Here is a 19492-nt window from a genome sequence, read left to right as displayed (position 1 = left end):
TTTTTAGTAAAATTGTACTTTTTGTGGAGGTGAGCAGTTCTCTGAACTGCAACACTTTATGTAGTTTTTTACTAGTATCAAAATCAGGAGATAGAACGGTTCTATAACACCCCCTCACCTCCACCGCCAAAAAAAAAAGCCCTATTGTCCCTTTTGTCTCTTAGTAAGCATAGGCACATCCTTCCCACTTTTTTTTTTTTTTTTTTTTTAAAAGAGACAGGTCTCACTCTCTCACTCTGTCACCCAGGCTGGAATACATTGGTGCAATCATGGGTACTGTAGCCTTGAACTCCCGGGCTCAAGTGGTCCTTCTGCCTCAGCCTCTTGAGTATCTAGAACTACAGGTGCACACCACCATGCCTGGCTAAGTTGGGTTTTTTATTTTTTGTTGAGACAGTGTCTTGCTATGTTGCCTGGGCTGGTGTTAAACTCTTGGCCTCAAGTGATCCTCCCACCTCAGCCTCCCAAAGTACTGGGATTATAGGTGTGAGCTACTGTGCCTGACCACACTCCCCACATCCTTATAATCCCTGGAATCCCTGATCTTTCTTGGTCACTATAGTTTTGTCCTTCTGAGAGTGTCATATAAATAGAATTCTACTGTATGTAAATAGAATTCTACTGTATGTGGCTTTTAAAACAGCATGATGCCTTTGAAATCCTTTGAGGTGATTCTGCTTATCAATAGTTCATTCCTTTTTATTGCTGAGTAGTATTTTATTGTAAGGATATACAAAGCTGTTTATTCATTCATTTGTTGAGGGTTATTAGGATTGTTTTTAGGTTTTGGCATTTTTAAATAGAGCTATACTATAAATATTTGTATACAATTTTTGTGTGAAAACACATTTTCAGTTCACTTGGGTAGATACCTAGAGTAGTATTGCTAAGTCATGTGGTAAGTGTATGTTTATAGGAAACTGCAAAACATTTCTAGAGTAGTTGTACCATTTTGCATTCCCACCAACAATGTATGAAAATTCCAGTTTCTACATCCTTATCAGCACTTGGTATTGTCAGTATTTGTTTTTAGCCATTCCTAGTAGGTGCATAGTGGTATCTCATCCTAATTTTAATTTTGAACATCTTTCGTGTGTTTATTTGTCCATTTATATCTTCTGTATATTACAGTGTCCAAGTCTTTTGCACATGTTTCAATTGGGTTGTTTGTTTTCTTTTTTGGGGGTGGGGGGTTGTTTGTTTTCTTGCTGTTAAGTTTTGAGAGTTCGTTGTATACTTTGGATATAAATCTTTTTTATAATGTGTGATTTCCAAAAATTTTCTAGAGAAGGCATCGCTAAGAGAAATGAAAAGCTTATCTGTAACAGATAAGACTGTAACTTTTAATTTCTCTTACGATGTCTTTTCTGGATCAAAAGTTTTAAAATTGAATGAAGTTCAGTTTTATCAATTTTTAATTTTATGGATTTTGCTTTTGATGCTATGTCTGAGGACTTTTTGCTCTAGGTCACAAATCTTTCTCCTATTAAAAACATTATTTTATTTTGGAATTATTCAAAATCTGAGGGTGAAAGCAGCTGTTTATGGATGCTGGAGATGGTGGTAGCAGGTCCATTACCTGGCTCGCAAAAGGGGTGGCAGTGGCCTGTAATACTCTTTCCAAAAACCCCTAATCCTAATGTATCCATTTTGATATTTAGATGTTACCTGATTTCTTTCAGCATTGTCTTACAGTTTTCAGCACGAAGATCCTGTAAATGTTATATATTATGTTTCTACTTGTTGCTTTCTTACAAAGGAGCTATTGTAATGATATTTAAAAATTTTTTCATTTCCAATTGTTCGTTTCTAGTACGTAGGAATATGGCTGATTTTGAGGGGTTGACCTTGTATCCTGTAACCTTGCTAAACACAATGACTAGCTCAGGGAGTTGTCATTTCTTTGGGGTTTTCTATGTATACAATCACTGTCTCTGAATATGGGTAGTATTATTTCTTTTCTAATCTCTGTTCTTTTTAAAAAATATGTATTACAAGAAAACATGAAGCAGTCTGTCCATTTTTTTTTTTGCTTTTTAAAACTGGCTAGGGCTTCCAGTAAAATACTGAATAGGAGTTCCTTATCTCAGGGGGACAGCATTTAGTCTTTTACTATTAAGTATGATATTAGCTGTAGGTTTTTTCATAGATGCTCTTTATCAGATTGAGAAAATTCCCTTTTGTTCCTGCTTTGCTGAGAGTTTTTATTATGAATGGATGTTGAATTTTGTCAAGTCCTTTTTCTGTTTAAATTGATGTGATTGTTGTTTTCTGTTTAAGTTGATATGATTTATTTTCTTTAGAGTTTTAATATGTTGATTGCATTGATTGATTTTTGGATATATAACCAGCTTTGCATTCTCAAGATAAACTCCACTTCTTTGTGGTACAATTTGTATTTCTCTGTGTGTGTGTTTGTGTGTGTGTGTGTGTATGTGTATGTGTATTGCTGTATTTGATATGCTAATAGTTTGTTGAGGACTTTAGTGTCTATGTTCATGAGGGATGTTGGTCTGTAGTTTTCTTTTCTCATCCTTTGGTTTTGGTATCAGAGTAATGTTGGCCTTATAATGTGAGTCAGAAAGTATTTTGTTCTCTTTTCTTTGAGAGAGTGTGTAAAATTTTTTTTTTTTTTTTTTTAACTGTCTGATAGAATTTGCCTTTGCAACCTTCTGAGCCTGGCATTCTCATTTTATTGAGGTGGCAATTCCTTCTAGGGTCCAGGATTTAAGCAGAAGTCTCAGTTCCAGTACCTTGTCTCATGTATACCCATATCCCTGAGAGGTCATTCAAAACATTACAACCTCCGTAGTGATTTGGATTGATGGAGTAAATCTAAATCTAAAGGATACAGAAGGAAGCTTCTGTGTTTAGGTTATATAGCAGAGAGATTGGTAATCTCATCAGAAAGATAGGCAGCTTCCAAGTCCCAGGCCCTCGTAAGCAGAGGCACAGTTGTGGATGATAATATCTGAGTGATATTGTGCTTCTGGAAGCCTAGTTTCTGGGCCTAGACTTATTTATATTTATTATTATGAGACTGGGGCATTCTTGGACATAGCCTAATCTGGATGCATGCCAGAGACCACTTTCCCTGGGCTGGGTGTACCTCATCATCTCAGAGTTACATAATTCACATTATGACTGCTAGGCTAAAATACATGGTATTGTCAGATGTAAACGGACTTTTCTTCCATCATTCTTGTTCTCTTCAGTCTAGCACAGCATAGTCAGTTTTGCAAATAGTTTTATAAGTCAGACTAACAGACTTTTAGCAGTTGCAAACAGTTTTATAAGTCAGACTAACAGACATTTAGCAGTAAAAGGCTTACCCTGTAAAATCCCAGATCCCAGTGCCCAGCTGTTAGGGCCTATAGCCAAAGCTGATCATCCCCTGTTATTTTCCAGTCACCTTCTATCCCTGCTTTTGCCTTTCAGTATACTCTTTGCTTCTGTTACCCAGGAATCTCCTTTTTATTATTTCAAATTCAGCTGTGTATTTTGACAGCATTGCGTATTTGATCAGGTATTTCTGTGTGGTTTGGGACAAGGAGGGCCTGTGTCATGTTACTTTGCCGTATGGTTGGAAGTCACTTTCAGTTTTGTCTTACTTGACCTTTCTTAAAGTTTAGGAAGCCAACAACAAAGCTTTTGAGAACTGTTTAAAAGTTAAGCATATTAAATGTATGTGTATTTTCTTTTATTCAGCAAACATTATTTTTAAACATTTACTGCGATCTAGATACAGAAATATCAAGGATAAAACATGGTTACTGCCTTAGTAATCTTTGGGATTAATAGAAAGACAGATAAGGGGGTAGACAACAATAACATTTTGTGATAAATGCTCTCATAGAAGGCAGAACACAAGGTTTGATGGAAACTCATAGGAGGTACCTGTAATTCAGACAGATTAAGTCAGGAAAATGTTTCCAGACAAGGTGATACCTCATCTGAATCCTGAAAGACAAGTGAGAATAAACCAGGTGAATAAGCTTAACTAATAAGTTAGGTAAAAAGATACTTGAGGCAAAATTAGTAGAGGTGATGATGTTTAAATGAACTTTTGAAACTTGTAGGTAGTTTGGTAAGGTTGGGTATAGCAGTAGAGGGTTGGGAATGGGAAAAGATGAGAAGCACTTTGGTATGTGGGTATTTTAAGACTAATGTGAACCAGACATCTTAAGAGGATTTCATAATATTCTCCTTCTGTTTTATTCATATAATTTTTATTGTAATTGTTAATAAATACATTTCTCAAAAATTTCAAGGATACAAATTACTTGTAGTGCTTCAGAGATACTGAAGAATAACATACACAGAAGTTTTCACCTAAACATTTATTTAAATTTGAATTTTAAAAAGTTAAACCAGAATTAAAGCAATGACAGTGAAAATTTGAAAACGATTTTACAATATATGCATCTGTACTTATTTATACCATAAATATACAATTAGTATAGGTTGACCCTGTCAGAGTGATTTAAAATTAATATTAACTTATATTTTCAAATCAAATTCTGGAAAATAGATTTTTGGCATTTATGTCCAATGCTCAATTTTGATAGTTCAAGTTTGTCCATTAATCTGTATCTATTTTGAGATCTTCTAGTTTCAGTTTTCTTATCAAGCACCTCTCAGATTAGCCCCAAGCCTGTTTAACTTTGTTAAGGGACTTTTATAAAAGTGGACTTTAAAAGATATGTGGGCATGATCAATTTTATGTTCTTGGTAATGTAATTGATCTTAATGATGTGTTTTGCTGGATGTATTTCAGCCTTCTAATATACTTATCCTTTAAATATCATCATTACAGATTTATTCTCTTGATTGTTATGCTTCATGATAATATAAATAGCCCTGGAAATGACACAGACGTCAACCGTAGCAAACATTTATGTCCAAATGGAAATTCATGAGCAGAGATTTTAATAGGAAGGTGTGATAGGCAAGATAATGAACCCTGCTAGCCCCCAGAGATGATCCACAACCTAAATCTTAGAACCTGTGAATATAAGTTATGTGGCAAGAGGAATTAAGGGAGCAGATGGAATTAACATTGCTTAACAATAGACTTTAAGGTAGGGAAATTTATCCTGGATTATCTGGGTGGACCCAGTATAATCACAGGAGTTCTTAAAAGTGGAAGAGGGAGACAGAGGAGAGTTAGTGTCATAGCAGTATGAGAAGAACTTGGTCCCAGTAATGTAGGTTTTTAAGATGGACGAAGAGGGCCAAGAGCCAAGTAATGAGGGTAAGCCTCTAGAAACTGGAATGGGTTCTGCGCTAGAGCCTCCCGAAGGGACACAGCCTTGCTGCCACCTTGAATTTAGCCTCTTGAATTTAGCCTCTTGAGACCTGTTTCAGACTTCTGACCTGCAGAACTATAAGATGATCAATCTGTGTTTTTTTTTTTTTTTTTTTTTTTGAGACGGAGTCTCGCTCTGTCGCCCAGGCTGGAGTGCAGTGGCGCAATCTTGGCTCACTGCAAGCTCCGCCTCCCGGGTTCACGCCATTCTCCTGCCTCAGCCTCTCCGAGTAGCTGGAACTACAGGCGCCCGCCACCACGCCCGGCTAATTTTTTGTATTTTTGGTAGAGACGGGGTTTCATTGTGGTCTCGATCTCCTGACCTCGTGATCTGCCGGCCTCGGCCTCCCAAAGTGCTGGGATTACAAGCGTGAGCCAACGCGCCCGGCCCAATCTGTGTTTTTTTAAGTCACCAAACTTGTAGTAATTTATTACAGCAGCAATATGAACTAATACAGAAAGTAACAGCGTGAAAGCTGTAGATGCCTGGAGAGGCTCTTTTGAGAGTGGAACAATACACTGAAAGCACAGCTAGGTTTAAGGGAGGACACATTTTGTCCCCATGGCTCTGCCTTTGTTGAGCGTTGTCTTTGGGCCTTTAGCTTTAGTCATGCTTTATTGGTCACCACAAAGAAACAGTCCACAAATAATCTTGTGAAAACTGTGTAGTTGAATAATTATTATGGCTTTTAAGAAATATTCATTTTTGGCTGGGCGTGGTGGCTCATGCCTGTAATCCCAGCACTATGGGACGCCAAGGTGGGTGGATCACGAGGTCAGGAGTTCGAGACCAGCCTGGCCAACATAGTGAAACCTCGTCTCTACTAAAAATACAAAAATTAGCCGGGCGTGGTGGCACATGCCTGTAGTCCCGGCTACTTGGGAGGTTGAGGCAGGAGAATCACCTGAACCCGGGAGGCAAAGGTTGCAGCAAGTCAATATCGCGCCACTGCACACCAGCCCGGGTGACAGTGTGAGACTCCATCTAAAAAAAAAAAAAAAAAAAATATTCATTTTCGTGATTTTTTTTTTAATTTTTTTTGAGATGGAGTCTCGCCGTATTGCCAGGCTGGAGTGCAGTGGCGAAATCTTGGCTCACTGCAACCTCCGCCTCCCGGGTTCAAGCAGTTCTCCTGCTTCGGCCTCCCGAGTAGATGGGAGTACAGGCATACGCCACCATGCCTGGCTAATTTTTAATATTTTAGTAGAGATGGGGTTTCAATGTGTTGCCCAGGCTGGTCTCGAACTCCTGAGCTCAGGCAATCTGCTCACAATGGCCTCCCAAAGTGCTAGGATTACAGGCATAAGCCACCCCGCCCAGCCTCATTTTTGTGACTTTAATGTATTTTTTTGCTGGTAATAGAGATACATGTAAAAGAACCTGACAGTTTTGAGAAACCAGCATTTTAGAATAGCCCTAAGGACCTGTAAAATGTTTTCATTCTTCCAAAAGTGAATGTTAAGAGGACTTCTTGTAATGGCAGTGTGAAGTGGTTAGTGATTCCTCTTTGCTAAAGGGGAATTTTTTTAAAAGGCATTAAACTGGACAGAACTGTCAAAAAACAACCATTTCTGGCCCCTCTTCCTGTAGCTGTTTCTGTCACCTCCCCTCTTCTCTCTAATCTATGTTGGTGATAACTGAGCTTTCTAGTCTAGGCTGGCCATGAAAATACCACCTCTTTTGCCAGATGAGCAGGTTTAATTAATTCTTTGTTGCGGGGGAGGGAAGGTACCAAAACTTTTGCCTTTGCAAACCAAAAGGAACAGATTTGGTTGGGAACAGGTGGGTAAAACCTGTACCTTTGTTAGACCAAGGTTGCAGTCCCAAATCGAGGCAAGTGATGGATTAGTCAGAAATTTAACAAGGAGATCTTGTATTAGAGCCATAGAAAGACAGATACCCTCTCTGCACATCCCTAGATGACAGGAAAACTACATATATGCAGGAGAGACCCAGCAGAGCTCAAACTGGAGTGCTGGTTGCAATTTTGAATGCATTCCCTAACCTACACGCAGATCATTTAGCAGAAAGTGAAAGGAAAACCTTATAGGCTCAGGTGTTTGGGCATGATCTGTGCTCAAATTATTGGTTTACCTGCAAACTATACAGACAAGAGGTAGCCGCTAGGGAGCCAGGCTAAAACATTGAAAATAAGAATAAAGCAATGGAATAGAGATATCAGAGGCTGCACACTGTTGAGGAGACAGTTTCCTCAGTGTAAGTCCAGGCAAGTTACGAAATACAAACAAATTGAAAAAGCTAACAACCCTCAGAAAAGTTAAACAGAATCTGGTCTTGCTACAATGTATTATCAAAATATAGGGTTTTCAACCACAAATTACTAGATGTACAATGAAACAGAAAAGTGTGACACATACAAGGGGAAGAATAGTAGAAATGGACTCTTAGTGGGTCTAGATATAGATTTAGCAATAACATCAAAACATTTATTACAAGTATATTGAAAGAATTGAAGGAAAGGGTCTTCAAATAATTAAATACTAACAATGAGTTACATAGGAATCTCAAAAAATAGTAACTATAATAAAGAACCAAATGGCGGCCAGGCATGGTGGCTTATGCCTGTAATCCCACCACTTTGGGAGGCTGAGGTGGGCAGATCATTTGAGGTCAGGAGTTCAAGACCAGCCTGGGCAACACGGTGAAAACCTGTCTCTACTAAAAGTACAAAATAAATAAATAAATAAATAAATAAATAAATAAATAAATAAATAAATAAATAAATAAAATTAGTTGGGTGTGGTGGTATGTGCCCATAGTCTCAGCTACTCAGGAGGCTGAGATAGGAGAATCACTTGAACCCAGGAGGCGGAGGCTGCAGTAAGCTGAGATACTGCCACGGCACTCCAGCCTGGGCAACAGAGCAAAACTCCATCTCAAAACAAACAAAAAACAAACAAAAACAAATGGAAACTCCAGAGTTGAAAAGTATAATTGAAATGAACTTTCTTCACATGGGCTCAAAAGCAGATCTGAGATGATAGAAGAAAGAGTTGGGGGATTTGAAAGATTAACAGAAATTGTCCAGTCCAAAGAACAGAGAAAAAAGTTTGGAGAAAAAAGAACAGAACTTCTGAGATCTGTGGGTCAGTGTCAAGTGTTCCAAAGCATGCATGTAATGGGACTCCCAGGTGAAGAGAAAAAGTGGTAGAAAAACAAATTTGAAGAAATAATGACTGAGAATTTTCCAAATTTGATTAAAAACACTCAGAACCGGAAGTCTTAGTGAATCTTAAGTAGGATAAACACAAAAGAGAACCACCCCTAGACATAGTATGGGCAACCTGCTGAATCCCTTAGATGGAAAGAAAATCTTATAGGCAGCAAGAGAAAAATGACTTCTCATGTACAAGGGAACAATACCCTTGGCTGACTTCTCATCAGAAACAGTGGAGGCCAGAGGGCAGTGCAATGACACAAAGTTCTGAAAGGGAGGAAAAAAAAAAAAAAAAAACCACTATTGACCAAGAATTCTTTATCCAGTGAAACTATATTTCAAAAATAAAGATGAAATAATGACATTCTCATGTAAACAAAGATTGACAGAATTCATCCTTGCCTTACAAGTAATACTAAAAGACAGAGGGTAACTTGAATCCATAGAAAGGAATGAAGAGCATTGGAAATACTCTAGTAAATACCATAAATTTATTCTCATAATTTAAAAAAAAGCATAAGATTGCTTAAGCAATAATGACAGCACTGTATTGTTGGGTTTATAACATATATGTAATATGTAATATATATGACAATATTGCACAAAGGAAGAGGGGGAAGGAATGGAGGTACACTGTATAAAATTGGTAGATTTTACTAGAATAACCAGAATAGATTATAAATTAAAGATGTGTATTATAATATCTAAAAAATTACTAAAAATAGATTCAAAAAGTGAATTGTTTGAACACCTCCAATTACCCAGGTATTTTTGTAAGTGGTAGGTATTTAACTTTTTTATACCTTTTTTTTTTTTACAGAGGTCCTTAATCGATGTCTTTCTAAGGTAATATATGTGAGAGTTGTAGAATTCAAAGTAAGTGGCATGGCTGGGCGCAGTGGCTCACGCCTGTAATCCCAGCACTTTGGGAGGCCGAGGTGGGCGGATCACGTGGTCAGGAGATCGAAACCATCCTGGCTAACATGGTGAAACCCTGTCTCTACTAAAAATACAAAAAAATTAGCCGGGTGTGGTGGCACATGCCTGTATTCCCAGCTACTGGGGAGGCTGAGACAGGAGAATTACTTGAACCCAGGAGGTGGAGGTTGCAGTGAGCCGACATCGTGCCATTGCACTCCAGCCTGGGCAACAAGAGTGAAACGCCATCTCAAAAAAAAAAAAAAAAAAAAAACCACAAAGTAAGTGGTATGGTTTTATGATTTGCCTATTTGAGAGTAACAACAAATATATCAAATATTGGTTAACTTTTTGTTGTTGTTACTTTTGATCTTTATTGGTGCAGGAAAGAAAAATGCATCTTAAAAATGAATGTTTGATTGTCCTACCTTTCTCATTTGGTGGATGGGATGCTAAAACACATTTATATTTAAATATGGTATTTTGTATACATATGCAATCTATTATTCAGATGAAACAGTTCTTTTATTAAGAAGTGCAATCGTGACATTTTAATTTGTGTTGATACATTTGATCTCCTAATAAATTTAAGTTACTGGGCTAGAAATTGTAGGAAATATAATGATTTATTAATGAAACTCACCCTAGTAGGTATGTAGTGGTCTCTCACTGTTGTTTTAATTTCACTTCCCTGATTACATGTGATATGGAACATCTTTTCATACACTTGTTTGCTATCTTTATGTCTTCTTGGGTGAGGTGTCTGGTTGAAGTCTTTGGGCCTTTTTTTTTTTTTTAACTTGGATTATGTTCTTATTTTTGAGTTTTAAGAGTTCTCTGTAGATTCTAGATAACAGTCCTCTATCTGAAATGTCTTTTGCAAATATTTTCTCCCAGACTATGGTTTTCTCTTTCATTCTCTTGACGGTGTCTTTTGCAGAGCAAAAATTTTTAATTTTAATGAAGTCTAGCATATCAGCTTGTTCTTTTCTGGATTGTGCCTTTAATGTTGCATCTAAAAGGTTATCAACAAACTCAAAGTTACCTAGATTTTATTCTGTGTTCTAGGAGTTTTATAACTTTGCATTTTATATTCAGGTCTGTAATCCATTTTAAGTTAGTTTTTGTGGAGAATGTAAAGCCTGTCTAGATTAATTTTTTTGTATGTGGATGTCCAGTTGTTCTAACACCATTTGTTGAAAAGACTATCTCCATTGTATTGCCTCTGTTCCTTTTCAGAGATTAGTTGACCATATTTATCTGGGTCTATTTCTAGGCTCTCTATTCTGTTCCATTGATCTCTATTTGTTCTTTTGCCATTACCACACTGTATTGATTTCTGTAGCTTTATAGTAGTGCTTGAAGTTTGATAGTGTTAGTTCTCCAACTTTCTTCTTCTTCAGTATTTTATTGGCTACTTTGAGTCTTTTTTTGCTTCTGCTTGTAAATTTTAAAATCAGTTTGTGGATATCATAACTTGCTGAGATTTTGATTGAGATTGCATTGAATCTGTAGATGAAGTTGGAAAGAACTAATATCTTGATAATATTATCTTCCTATCCATGAATATAGAATATCTCTTTATTGTGTGTGTGTGGTGGTATTGGTGGTGGTAACCATAATTATTTTGCCACACCTCTATTGAAGAATATTTAGGTTGTTTCTAGATTTTTACAATTAAATTAAAATATTATAGTGAAAATCACTGCACATACACCTTTTTGCATTTGTATGAATGGTTTTGTAGCAGAGATATAAAGAAATACGTAATTCGTTTGAGATTTGTCCATTTTAAATATTGATATGTTCTTCCCTTTTGCTCTCCAAAAATGTTTTTTTTTTTTTAAATTTTTTATTAAGAGACAGGGCCTTGCTCTGTCACCAGGCTGGAGTGCAGTGGCATGATCTCGGCTCACTGCAAGTTCCACCTCCTGGGTTCATGGCATTCTCCTGCCTCAGCCTCCCGAGTAGCTGGGACTACAGGGGCCCACCACCACGCCCGGCTAATTTTTTTGTATTTTCAGTAGAGACGGGATTTCACCATGTTAGCCAGGATGGTCTTGATCTCCTGACCTCGTCATCTGCCTGCCTCGGCCTCCCAAAGTGCTGGGATTACAGGTGTGAGCCACTGCTTCCGGCCTTTGTATATTTTCTTTTGGGTGACATCCATCCAAGTCCTTTGCCCATTTTAAAATCTGGTTGGTTGTTTTTTGTTGTTGATTTTTGCTTATTTTTTTTTAAAGCTCCCACTTAATGTTTACTTTTGATGAAGACATAGTCTCAGGATTCAAGTAGACCTGTTGGGGAAAAAGTAGTGACTTATATTGACATTTTATTTTATTTTATTTTATTTTATTTTATTTATTTATTTTTTTTGAGATGGAGTCTCGCTCTGTCGCCCAGGCTGGAGTGCAGTGGTGCAATCTCGGCTCACTGCAAGCTCTGCCTCCCGGGTTCACGCCATTCTCCTGCCTCAGCCTCTCCGAGTAGCTGGGACTACAGGCGCCCGCCACCACGCCCGGCTAATTTTTTGTATTTTTAGTAGAGACGAGGTTTCACTGTGGTCTCGATCTCCTGACCTTGTGATCCGCCTGCCTCGGCCTCCCAAAGTGCTGGGATTACAAGCGTGAGCCACTGCGCCCGGCTGACATTTTAAAGATCATAAAGAAGAGAGTACATTTATCAAGAGTGACGGGGTGATATTTGAGGTAAATCTTTTTTTTTTTTTTTTTTGAGATGAGGTTTCGCCCTGCTTCCCAGGCTGGAGTGCAGTGGTGTGATGATGGTTCACTACAGCCTTGACCTCCTGGCCTCAAGCAGTTCTCCCACCTCAGCCTCCCAGGCTGCTGGGACTACAGGTGCTCTCCACCATGCCCAGCTAATTTTTACAATTTTTTGTAGAGAGTGGGTCTTGCTATGTTGCCTAGGCTGGTCTTGAACTCCTAAGCTCAAGTGATCCTCCTGCATTGGCCTCCCAAGATACTTGCATTACAAGTGTGAGCCACCACACCTGGCAAGGTAAATCTTTAAAGAATTTGTCAGGATTTGTGTATTTAGTAATGGCAGTAGAATGGATGAGGGGGAGACATTTTATCAATAGATAGAGGAAAGAAAGGCTTAGAGGATAGAAGGTAGATTGCAGATAAATGGCAATTTGGCTTGTTATTCATGGCTTGTATACAGTGGCATTGTGTGTGTGTAGAGTAAGAAGGTTGGCAACAGCTATCAGTGTTAAAATGCAAATGTTCTTTTATCCAGCAACCACTAGAAATTTATTATAGAGATATATATGTAGAAAAACAGGTGCAGTATTGTTGCAGCAGCATAAAACTGGAAATAAAGTACTGATCAATAGGGGATTGTCTTTTTGAAAAGAAGCTTTACAAAGTGTATACAAATAGTATAATTGTATTTGAGGGTAGAGTGGTTATGCAAATAAGTGGAACGTTTCTGGAAGAATAACCAAGAAACTGTTGACAGTGATTTTATACAAGTACAGAGGATGGAACGGGGATGTTCACTTGTTTTGTTTTGTTTTCTTTCTTCCAGGGACATTTGAAAAAAAGAAAACTGTATTTTTCAAAGATTTTTAGAGCTTAATTTTTAAAGCTCTAGATTATTTTCATTATTTTATGCTGCCTCTACATAACTGATTTTGATTTCAGGGCTAGGAGGGTGGAGGTGGGGTGAGGAAATGAAATAAGTTTTTGTCATCTAAATAATAAACATTATGAATTAAACTTAAATCATTACTCCTGTTTGGGGGATTTCTTGAGGAGGATGTTTATAAAAATAAGCATTAATAATTCTTTATATACCAGAGATAATAAATTAGGCAAATGAGTAATATCTCTAAGTTATTTTCTTTATTCAAAAAATATTAAATATAAATACATTAAAGAGTGAATAGGAGAGGAATTTTCAGTAGACAAGATGATCAGTTTGACTGTATATTTTCATAAAAGTTTGGCAGCAAATTTGTGACTTTAAAGGATATGGCAACTGAATGAGAAGTTTAATTAATGTAGATGTCATAGCAAGATTAAGCTGTTTTATGATAATTTTTAACCCCTTTTTAATGTGTTATTGAGTAAAAGAACATAAGAATTCCTTAATTAGGATACTTAGTAAACTGTGTTCTCACATTTAGAAAGGACACATACATCATTGCTGATCATTTTCCTGCAGTTTAGGGAATCTGTCAAACTTTCTTCATCTGCAGACTTAGTGGTATCAGTTCATTAAAGCAAAGTTTCAATACTTGCTTCTTTTATCTTGTAAACTTAACTTTAAAGGCAAAACTATTGTTTAATGGTCCTTGTGATTTCAGCAAATTGTTTCTTTTTTTTTCTTTCAAATATCAGATTTCTTTATTCTTAAAATGTGCACATTATAGTTTACTTAAATACAAAATGTTCACTTTCCTTGTAAGTAAGAAATTTCACTGACATTTCCATGTCAATTAGCTTCTTTTTAATAAAAATCCTTCCATTAAAAATAAACATTTAAATTACTGAATTATTATATTCATTAGTCTCAATACCTCTTAAAATACTTAAAACTTTAGAAAATAGGCTGTAAACCTTGCCTAAAGGAGGCATCCAGCTCTGAGCAGGCCACATGGAGTGTGTTAGAGCATGGCCATACGCATGGCCATACGACCCCTGGGGCCACTTCCACGATGGCTCAGCCCCACCACTGACCCTCTCCTGAAAACCCTGCCCCTCAGCAGGACACAAGCTTGTCCCCCAAATAGTGGTGACCTCAAACTGCAATATGATGATGAAACCTACAGCCGATACTGCCCTACACAAGAGTTTCTGGAAAGGCCGAAGCTGGAGACGGTAAACCCCAACACCATCCCAGGTCACCCCAGCTAAAGACATTCTACACCAGCCAAAAGGCTAAAGTTTAGTTAAGGGTTCAAAGGCAAATACACTGAAACCCATGTGTAAACCTGCTTGGTTTTCAAGCTGAAAGAGAAACACTTTGGTGTCTTCAGTAACTCAGGCCTGCACTGGATGAAGCAATGAAGGCAAGGTCACCGCTGCTAAAGCACAGAGAGGTTAAAAAGTGTGAAACCAGAAGAAACTCTTGAGTGAGAGGTGTGAAGCACCAGGCCGAGGCATCAGACACGTCTCCCACCACACACCTCTCCTACCGGATACTTCTCCCACCAGCTGCAGGGCTCTTGGCAGCGTTCTCAGCCCAGCCATTCTGTGACAGTTGTTTTAAGGAATCAGCTGTTGACCCTTTTTCTCAAGCGGCAACAATAACATCAATATTACAGTGGTCTTATGAATACATCCATGTGATCAACTTCTTAGTAAACACATGGGTATACAACATAAAGTAGGCAAAGCGGAAAAAGTATTTACAACGGTCAAAGTCTCTCACACACACACACACACAGATGGGCACGCAAATATATCTGAGCCTATTTTAGCCAAATCAAATTTAGATTTCAGCAAATTGTTTCTAATTTGTAAAGAATAGAGGGGAACTAGTAGGTGGATGATGGAAGTGCTTCTTAAAATTGAAGTCTTGTAGGTTCGGTTACCATTAAAAGAAACACTTTTAGTTTAAACCTGACTTGTTAAATTTTCTGTAGGGAAATTTTTTTGTGTTTTTCAAGTAATGGATTTTTGTGTTCTGAGGTTTCCCCTGTTTAATGCAGTTAATTCTTTTTTTAAGGTATGGGCTACGTGAGTTCGTGGTGATTGCCCCTGCTGCACACAGTGACGCTGTTCTCAGCGAATCTAAGTGCAACCTTCTTCTGAGTTCTGTTTCTATTGCTTTGGGAAACACTGGCTGGTGAGTGGACATTTTTTAAAACCTAGACAAAAAAACTGTTTTTAACAATAATTTACAAAGGCAAACAGTTATTAAATGTTAGCTTTTTTATTGTAATTAGGAACTTAGTGCATATATATTGTTAAACTAAATTTGGCTTGAGGTTACCTCTGTACCTGCTCCCTATATAAAGAACTGCTACCCAACTTACTCCTTATACAAACTGAAAGCTTAATTTAGGAGTATACTTTTGGGACAATTAACTCAGTCCCAGCCAGTCACAGTAGCTGAGGTTCAGTCAATCACAGGGCAACTGATCAGAGCATGCACAAATAAAGCAAACTCGGAGCTGTAACCAATCAAGCTGTTTCTGTACCTTACTTCCATTTTCTGTCTATAAATGCTGCCTGCCCACCTTACAGAGCTGATCTGTCTGAACCTCCACTAGTTCTGAAGACTATGTGATTCTCCACTCATTTTTGCTCAAATAAATTTTTTTTTTTTTTTTTGAGATGTAGTCTTGCTCTGTTGCCCAGGCTGGAGTGCAGTGGCACAGGCTGGAGTGCAGTGGCACAGTCTGGGCTCACTGCAGCCTCCACCTCCTGAGTTCAAGCGACTCTCCTGCCTCAGCCTCCCGAGTATCTGGGAGTACAGGTGTGCACCACCCTTGGCTAATTTTTATTTTTATTTTTATTTTTTAAATTTTCAGTAGAGATGGGGTTTCACTATGTTGGCCAGGCTGGTCTTGAACTCCTGACCTCAGATGATCCACCCGCCTGGGCCTTCCAGAGTGCTAGGATTATAGGTGTAAGCGACTGTGCCCAGCCTTAAATAAACTCCATTAAGTTTAAATAGTTGAAAATTTTTCTTTTAACAATATATCTGCATGTTTTTATACTGGAATTTGGTATATAAGGACAAAACTAATAAAACCTAAATGGAGGCCATTTCTAAAGGTAATCTTCCTGAAACAATTCAATGTATATTTGGAATAACTTTTTTAAAAGTTAATTTTCAGTACCTTTAGGCCCTATTCTTAAATGGAAGTATTTAAGAAAATGAATTTTGTTTAGTCACTATCCTGCTATTTTGAGTTGTATTTCATTTGTATAGCGAATAGACTATGATACTCTAAATCTACTGGGGAAGAATTAATTTATTTTAGTGGATGTACTCCATCGTATATCCTAAGTGAATAATTTTGCTAGAATATTTACTAATGTAGGATTATTAACTTGGGGATGTATTTGTACAATCCTTTCTTGTTATTTAAGGTAGTTATGTGCTATAAAGTTGCCACAAACACTGAATAATCAATTCCTCACCTGTTTCTCCTAGGAGAAATACAGACTTGGGTTCCTTCGAGCCTCTGGTCACATTTTTTGTCAACCAGTTAATACATAACCTTCTTTTATGTGTGTTTCTGTTTAAAGATAGCTTATTTAATATACATTGTTGAGTCATTAACATTGAACTTGTAGCCAAAAGCAGTGTAACTTGTGCATGAACGATGCTTCTGGGAAAATACGTGTGTTAATACGTATTTTCTCTGTAAGGCACATCACAACCTTCTTGTGCTTAGGAGCCCTACTTTATCTTTAAATGATGTGAAAAATATTTCACCACAGTATTGGCTTAATATATATTGTTTAATACCTGTAAATCGGTTTTATTGTTACTTTGGAAAGACTAATATGAAATAATCACTTTTATTCAAGGCAGTTTTCATTCTGATGTTTTCTGACTTTTATTTAGCTGTTATAAAACAATTTTCAGACTAATCAAAGTACTTCTAGATGATAGTTTCTTCAGTTTAGTAGCATAAGGAGAAAAAGGAACTAAGAATGTCTTTGTTATAAACACAAACCTGCGTTTTTGTTGTGTTTCCAGTTTAGTGCTTTCAAATTCTTGAGATTAAAATAATTTGGAAAAAATTTGAGGTTAAGGTTTAATGTTTAATGAGCTTGTATTCTATTCCTATTTAATCATGTCCTGCAGTCAGGTGCCACTCTTTGTGCAAATTCACCACAAATGGCGAAGAATGTATGTAGGAGAATGTCAAGGTCCTGGTGTACGAACTGACTTCGAAATGGTTCATCTTAGAAAAGTGCCAAATCAGTACACTCACCTATCGGGTCTGCTGGATATCTTCAAATCAAAGATTGTGAGTTGGGATTGATATTGTCAGTCTTATCTGACATCCAGATAAAAGTAGAGATTTGATCATTGTATTCAGCATATAGAAACATTTCTCTATAATACTGATAATGTAATTGCTTAGAAGAAAGCTATAAGTGACTGCATAAATTACTTTGTAATTTCTAAGAAACAAAATATCCAATTGTATTTTTAGTGTACTAATGCTAAAGCAACGACTGATTTGTCTGTTTGTTTGTTCAGTCTGTTAGCATTTATTGACTGTGTTATCTCTTCTACTCCTTGTCCTCTATTGGTAATATTGTCAGTCTCCCAAGCTTAATGGGGCTCGGGTAACTGCTTGTTTGAGCATTTGAAACATTTGACTATGAGCTCCTTAAGGTCTAAACCCTTTGGGTTCTGAATTGCATTTTTTCCCCCAAATCTTTATTTGATTTAATTTTCAAGGTTAATCTGGCTTATATCCTAGGCCTGAGAGCAGCAGGGCTAAATGGGACATGCTAAATATATTCTTATATTCCATAACAACACTGTCTGTAGCTATGGAGGACTTGCCTGTGCTGCTCTGTGGGGGTTGGGGGAATGGGGCTGATTAGGGCTTAAGTTGAGGAGCTGTTTGTGAATACCTCTAGAAAATAGAGAAAGCTAGATAACCAAGTAGTGGAGGGGATCATCTACTTAGAGAAATATTACTCTTAGGTTATTAGGATGCTGATTTAAATTTGGAGTATGTTAAGTGCTAAACATGACACTATCTCACTATCTCACAGTTGATTAATAAACCGACATCATGTGTCATGTGATGGCTATTAGTCACATTTTGCCACTTAAGTGAAATAGTGGCAGCTTTAGCACTTAAATATATAAGATTAGGATATTGATTATATGTATATTATAATGAAGTATATTGATTATAAATAAATATATTAATTATGAGATATATACATATGTGGCATTCCTGCCAAAATGTTTAACATACTATAAATCAAAACATGAGGAAGCAATCACATATTTCCAAAGTGAGCTGTGTTTTGCAACAGTAACTGGTCAGTATCATGATAGGCAAAATAAAGGCTGGAAGCAATTTAGATATAAGGAGAAAATGGAACCTGACAGCTAAATGCAACACATGATTCTTGACTGGATCCTTTTTCAAAACAAAATAGCCAGTAAGGACATTATTGGGACAATTGGGATGATTTTAATATGGACTGTATATTAGAAAATAGTATCAATGTTAAATTTATTGAGTTTGATAATTGTATTATAGTTGTATAGAATAATGTCCTTGTTCTTAGGAATTACATGCTAAAGTATTTAAGGGTGATTTGTTATGACGCCTACCTTTTTCAGAAGGTTCAGCCAAAAAAATATCATATGCATAATATATATATGTGTATGTGTGGCAAAGTGTTAATAATTATAAACTCCGTGAAAGTCATATGGGTGTTCAATATACTAGTTTTCCAATCTTTCTGAAGGTTTGAGAATTTTCAAAAGAAAAAGAATTATAAGAAAAAATTGCTGAAATTTCTTTTTAAATAGATAACATTTGTTAGAAAGGTATTTAGGATTAGAATTTAATCATAAAAATATGTTTTTAGTGTTGAGGACCTAAATAGTGTACTGGTAGCATTATTACTAACTAGATAAATCCCTTTGATATTTAAAAAAAAAAAAAAAGTAATGCATTTACGAGGTTAGGAAATTAGAGTAAAAGCTTCCTTTTACCTCTCTGCCTGTCTCCTCAAAATGACAACTGTTAGCAGTGGCTTGTGATTATCTCCATTAGAAAAATTACAGATGCTTCGATTTTAGAGAATTCCATGTATATATGTAATTTTCTTTTCAAAAACCGCTGGGCTCTGAAGTGCTGTAGGTACTGCTTAATTCCACATATAGTTTGGGAAATTTTTGAAAAAGGCAAGTATGTATTAGTATCTTCTCCATTAGTTTTCCTTTGCTCTCACCAGAAGTCTTCAATTATTTAAAATTTTTAGATCAAGTTTCTGGTCACATGGAAATATCAATACTTTATTTCTTCTTCTTCTTCTTCTTCTTCTTCCTCTTCCTCTTCCTCTTCTTCTTCCTCTTCTTCTTCCTCTTCTTCTTCCTCTTCTTCTTCCTCTTCTTCTTC

General features: G+C 36.9%; 1 protein-coding gene across 2 annotated transcripts in view; it reads left to right on the top strand.

Moving 5' to 3' along the window:
* RAB3GAP1 (RAB3 GTPase activating protein catalytic subunit 1) overlaps nucleotides 1-19492 on the top strand; it is a 120029-nt gene that overhangs the window by 47212 nt on the left and 53325 nt on the right. For both annotated transcript variants that reach the window (XM_032146029.2, XM_032146028.2), the window contains exons 6-7: nucleotides 15100-15219; nucleotides 17197-17362. In XM_032146029.2, coding sequence (XP_032001920.1) covers nucleotides 15100-15219; nucleotides 17197-17362 — 286 coding nt within the window. The remainder of the gene's footprint in view (nucleotides 1-15099; nucleotides 15220-17196; nucleotides 17363-19492) is intronic.

This window comes from Hylobates moloch, unplaced genomic scaffold (genome assembly GCF_009828535.3).
Source record: "Hylobates moloch isolate HMO894 unplaced genomic scaffold, HMol_V3 SCAFFOLD_24, whole genome shotgun sequence".
NCBI classification, from domain to species: Eukaryota; Metazoa; Chordata; class Mammalia; order Primates; family Hylobatidae; genus Hylobates; species Hylobates moloch.
Note: the sequence above shows the minus strand (reverse complement) of the source record. Positions and strands in the feature narration are given on the sequence as shown.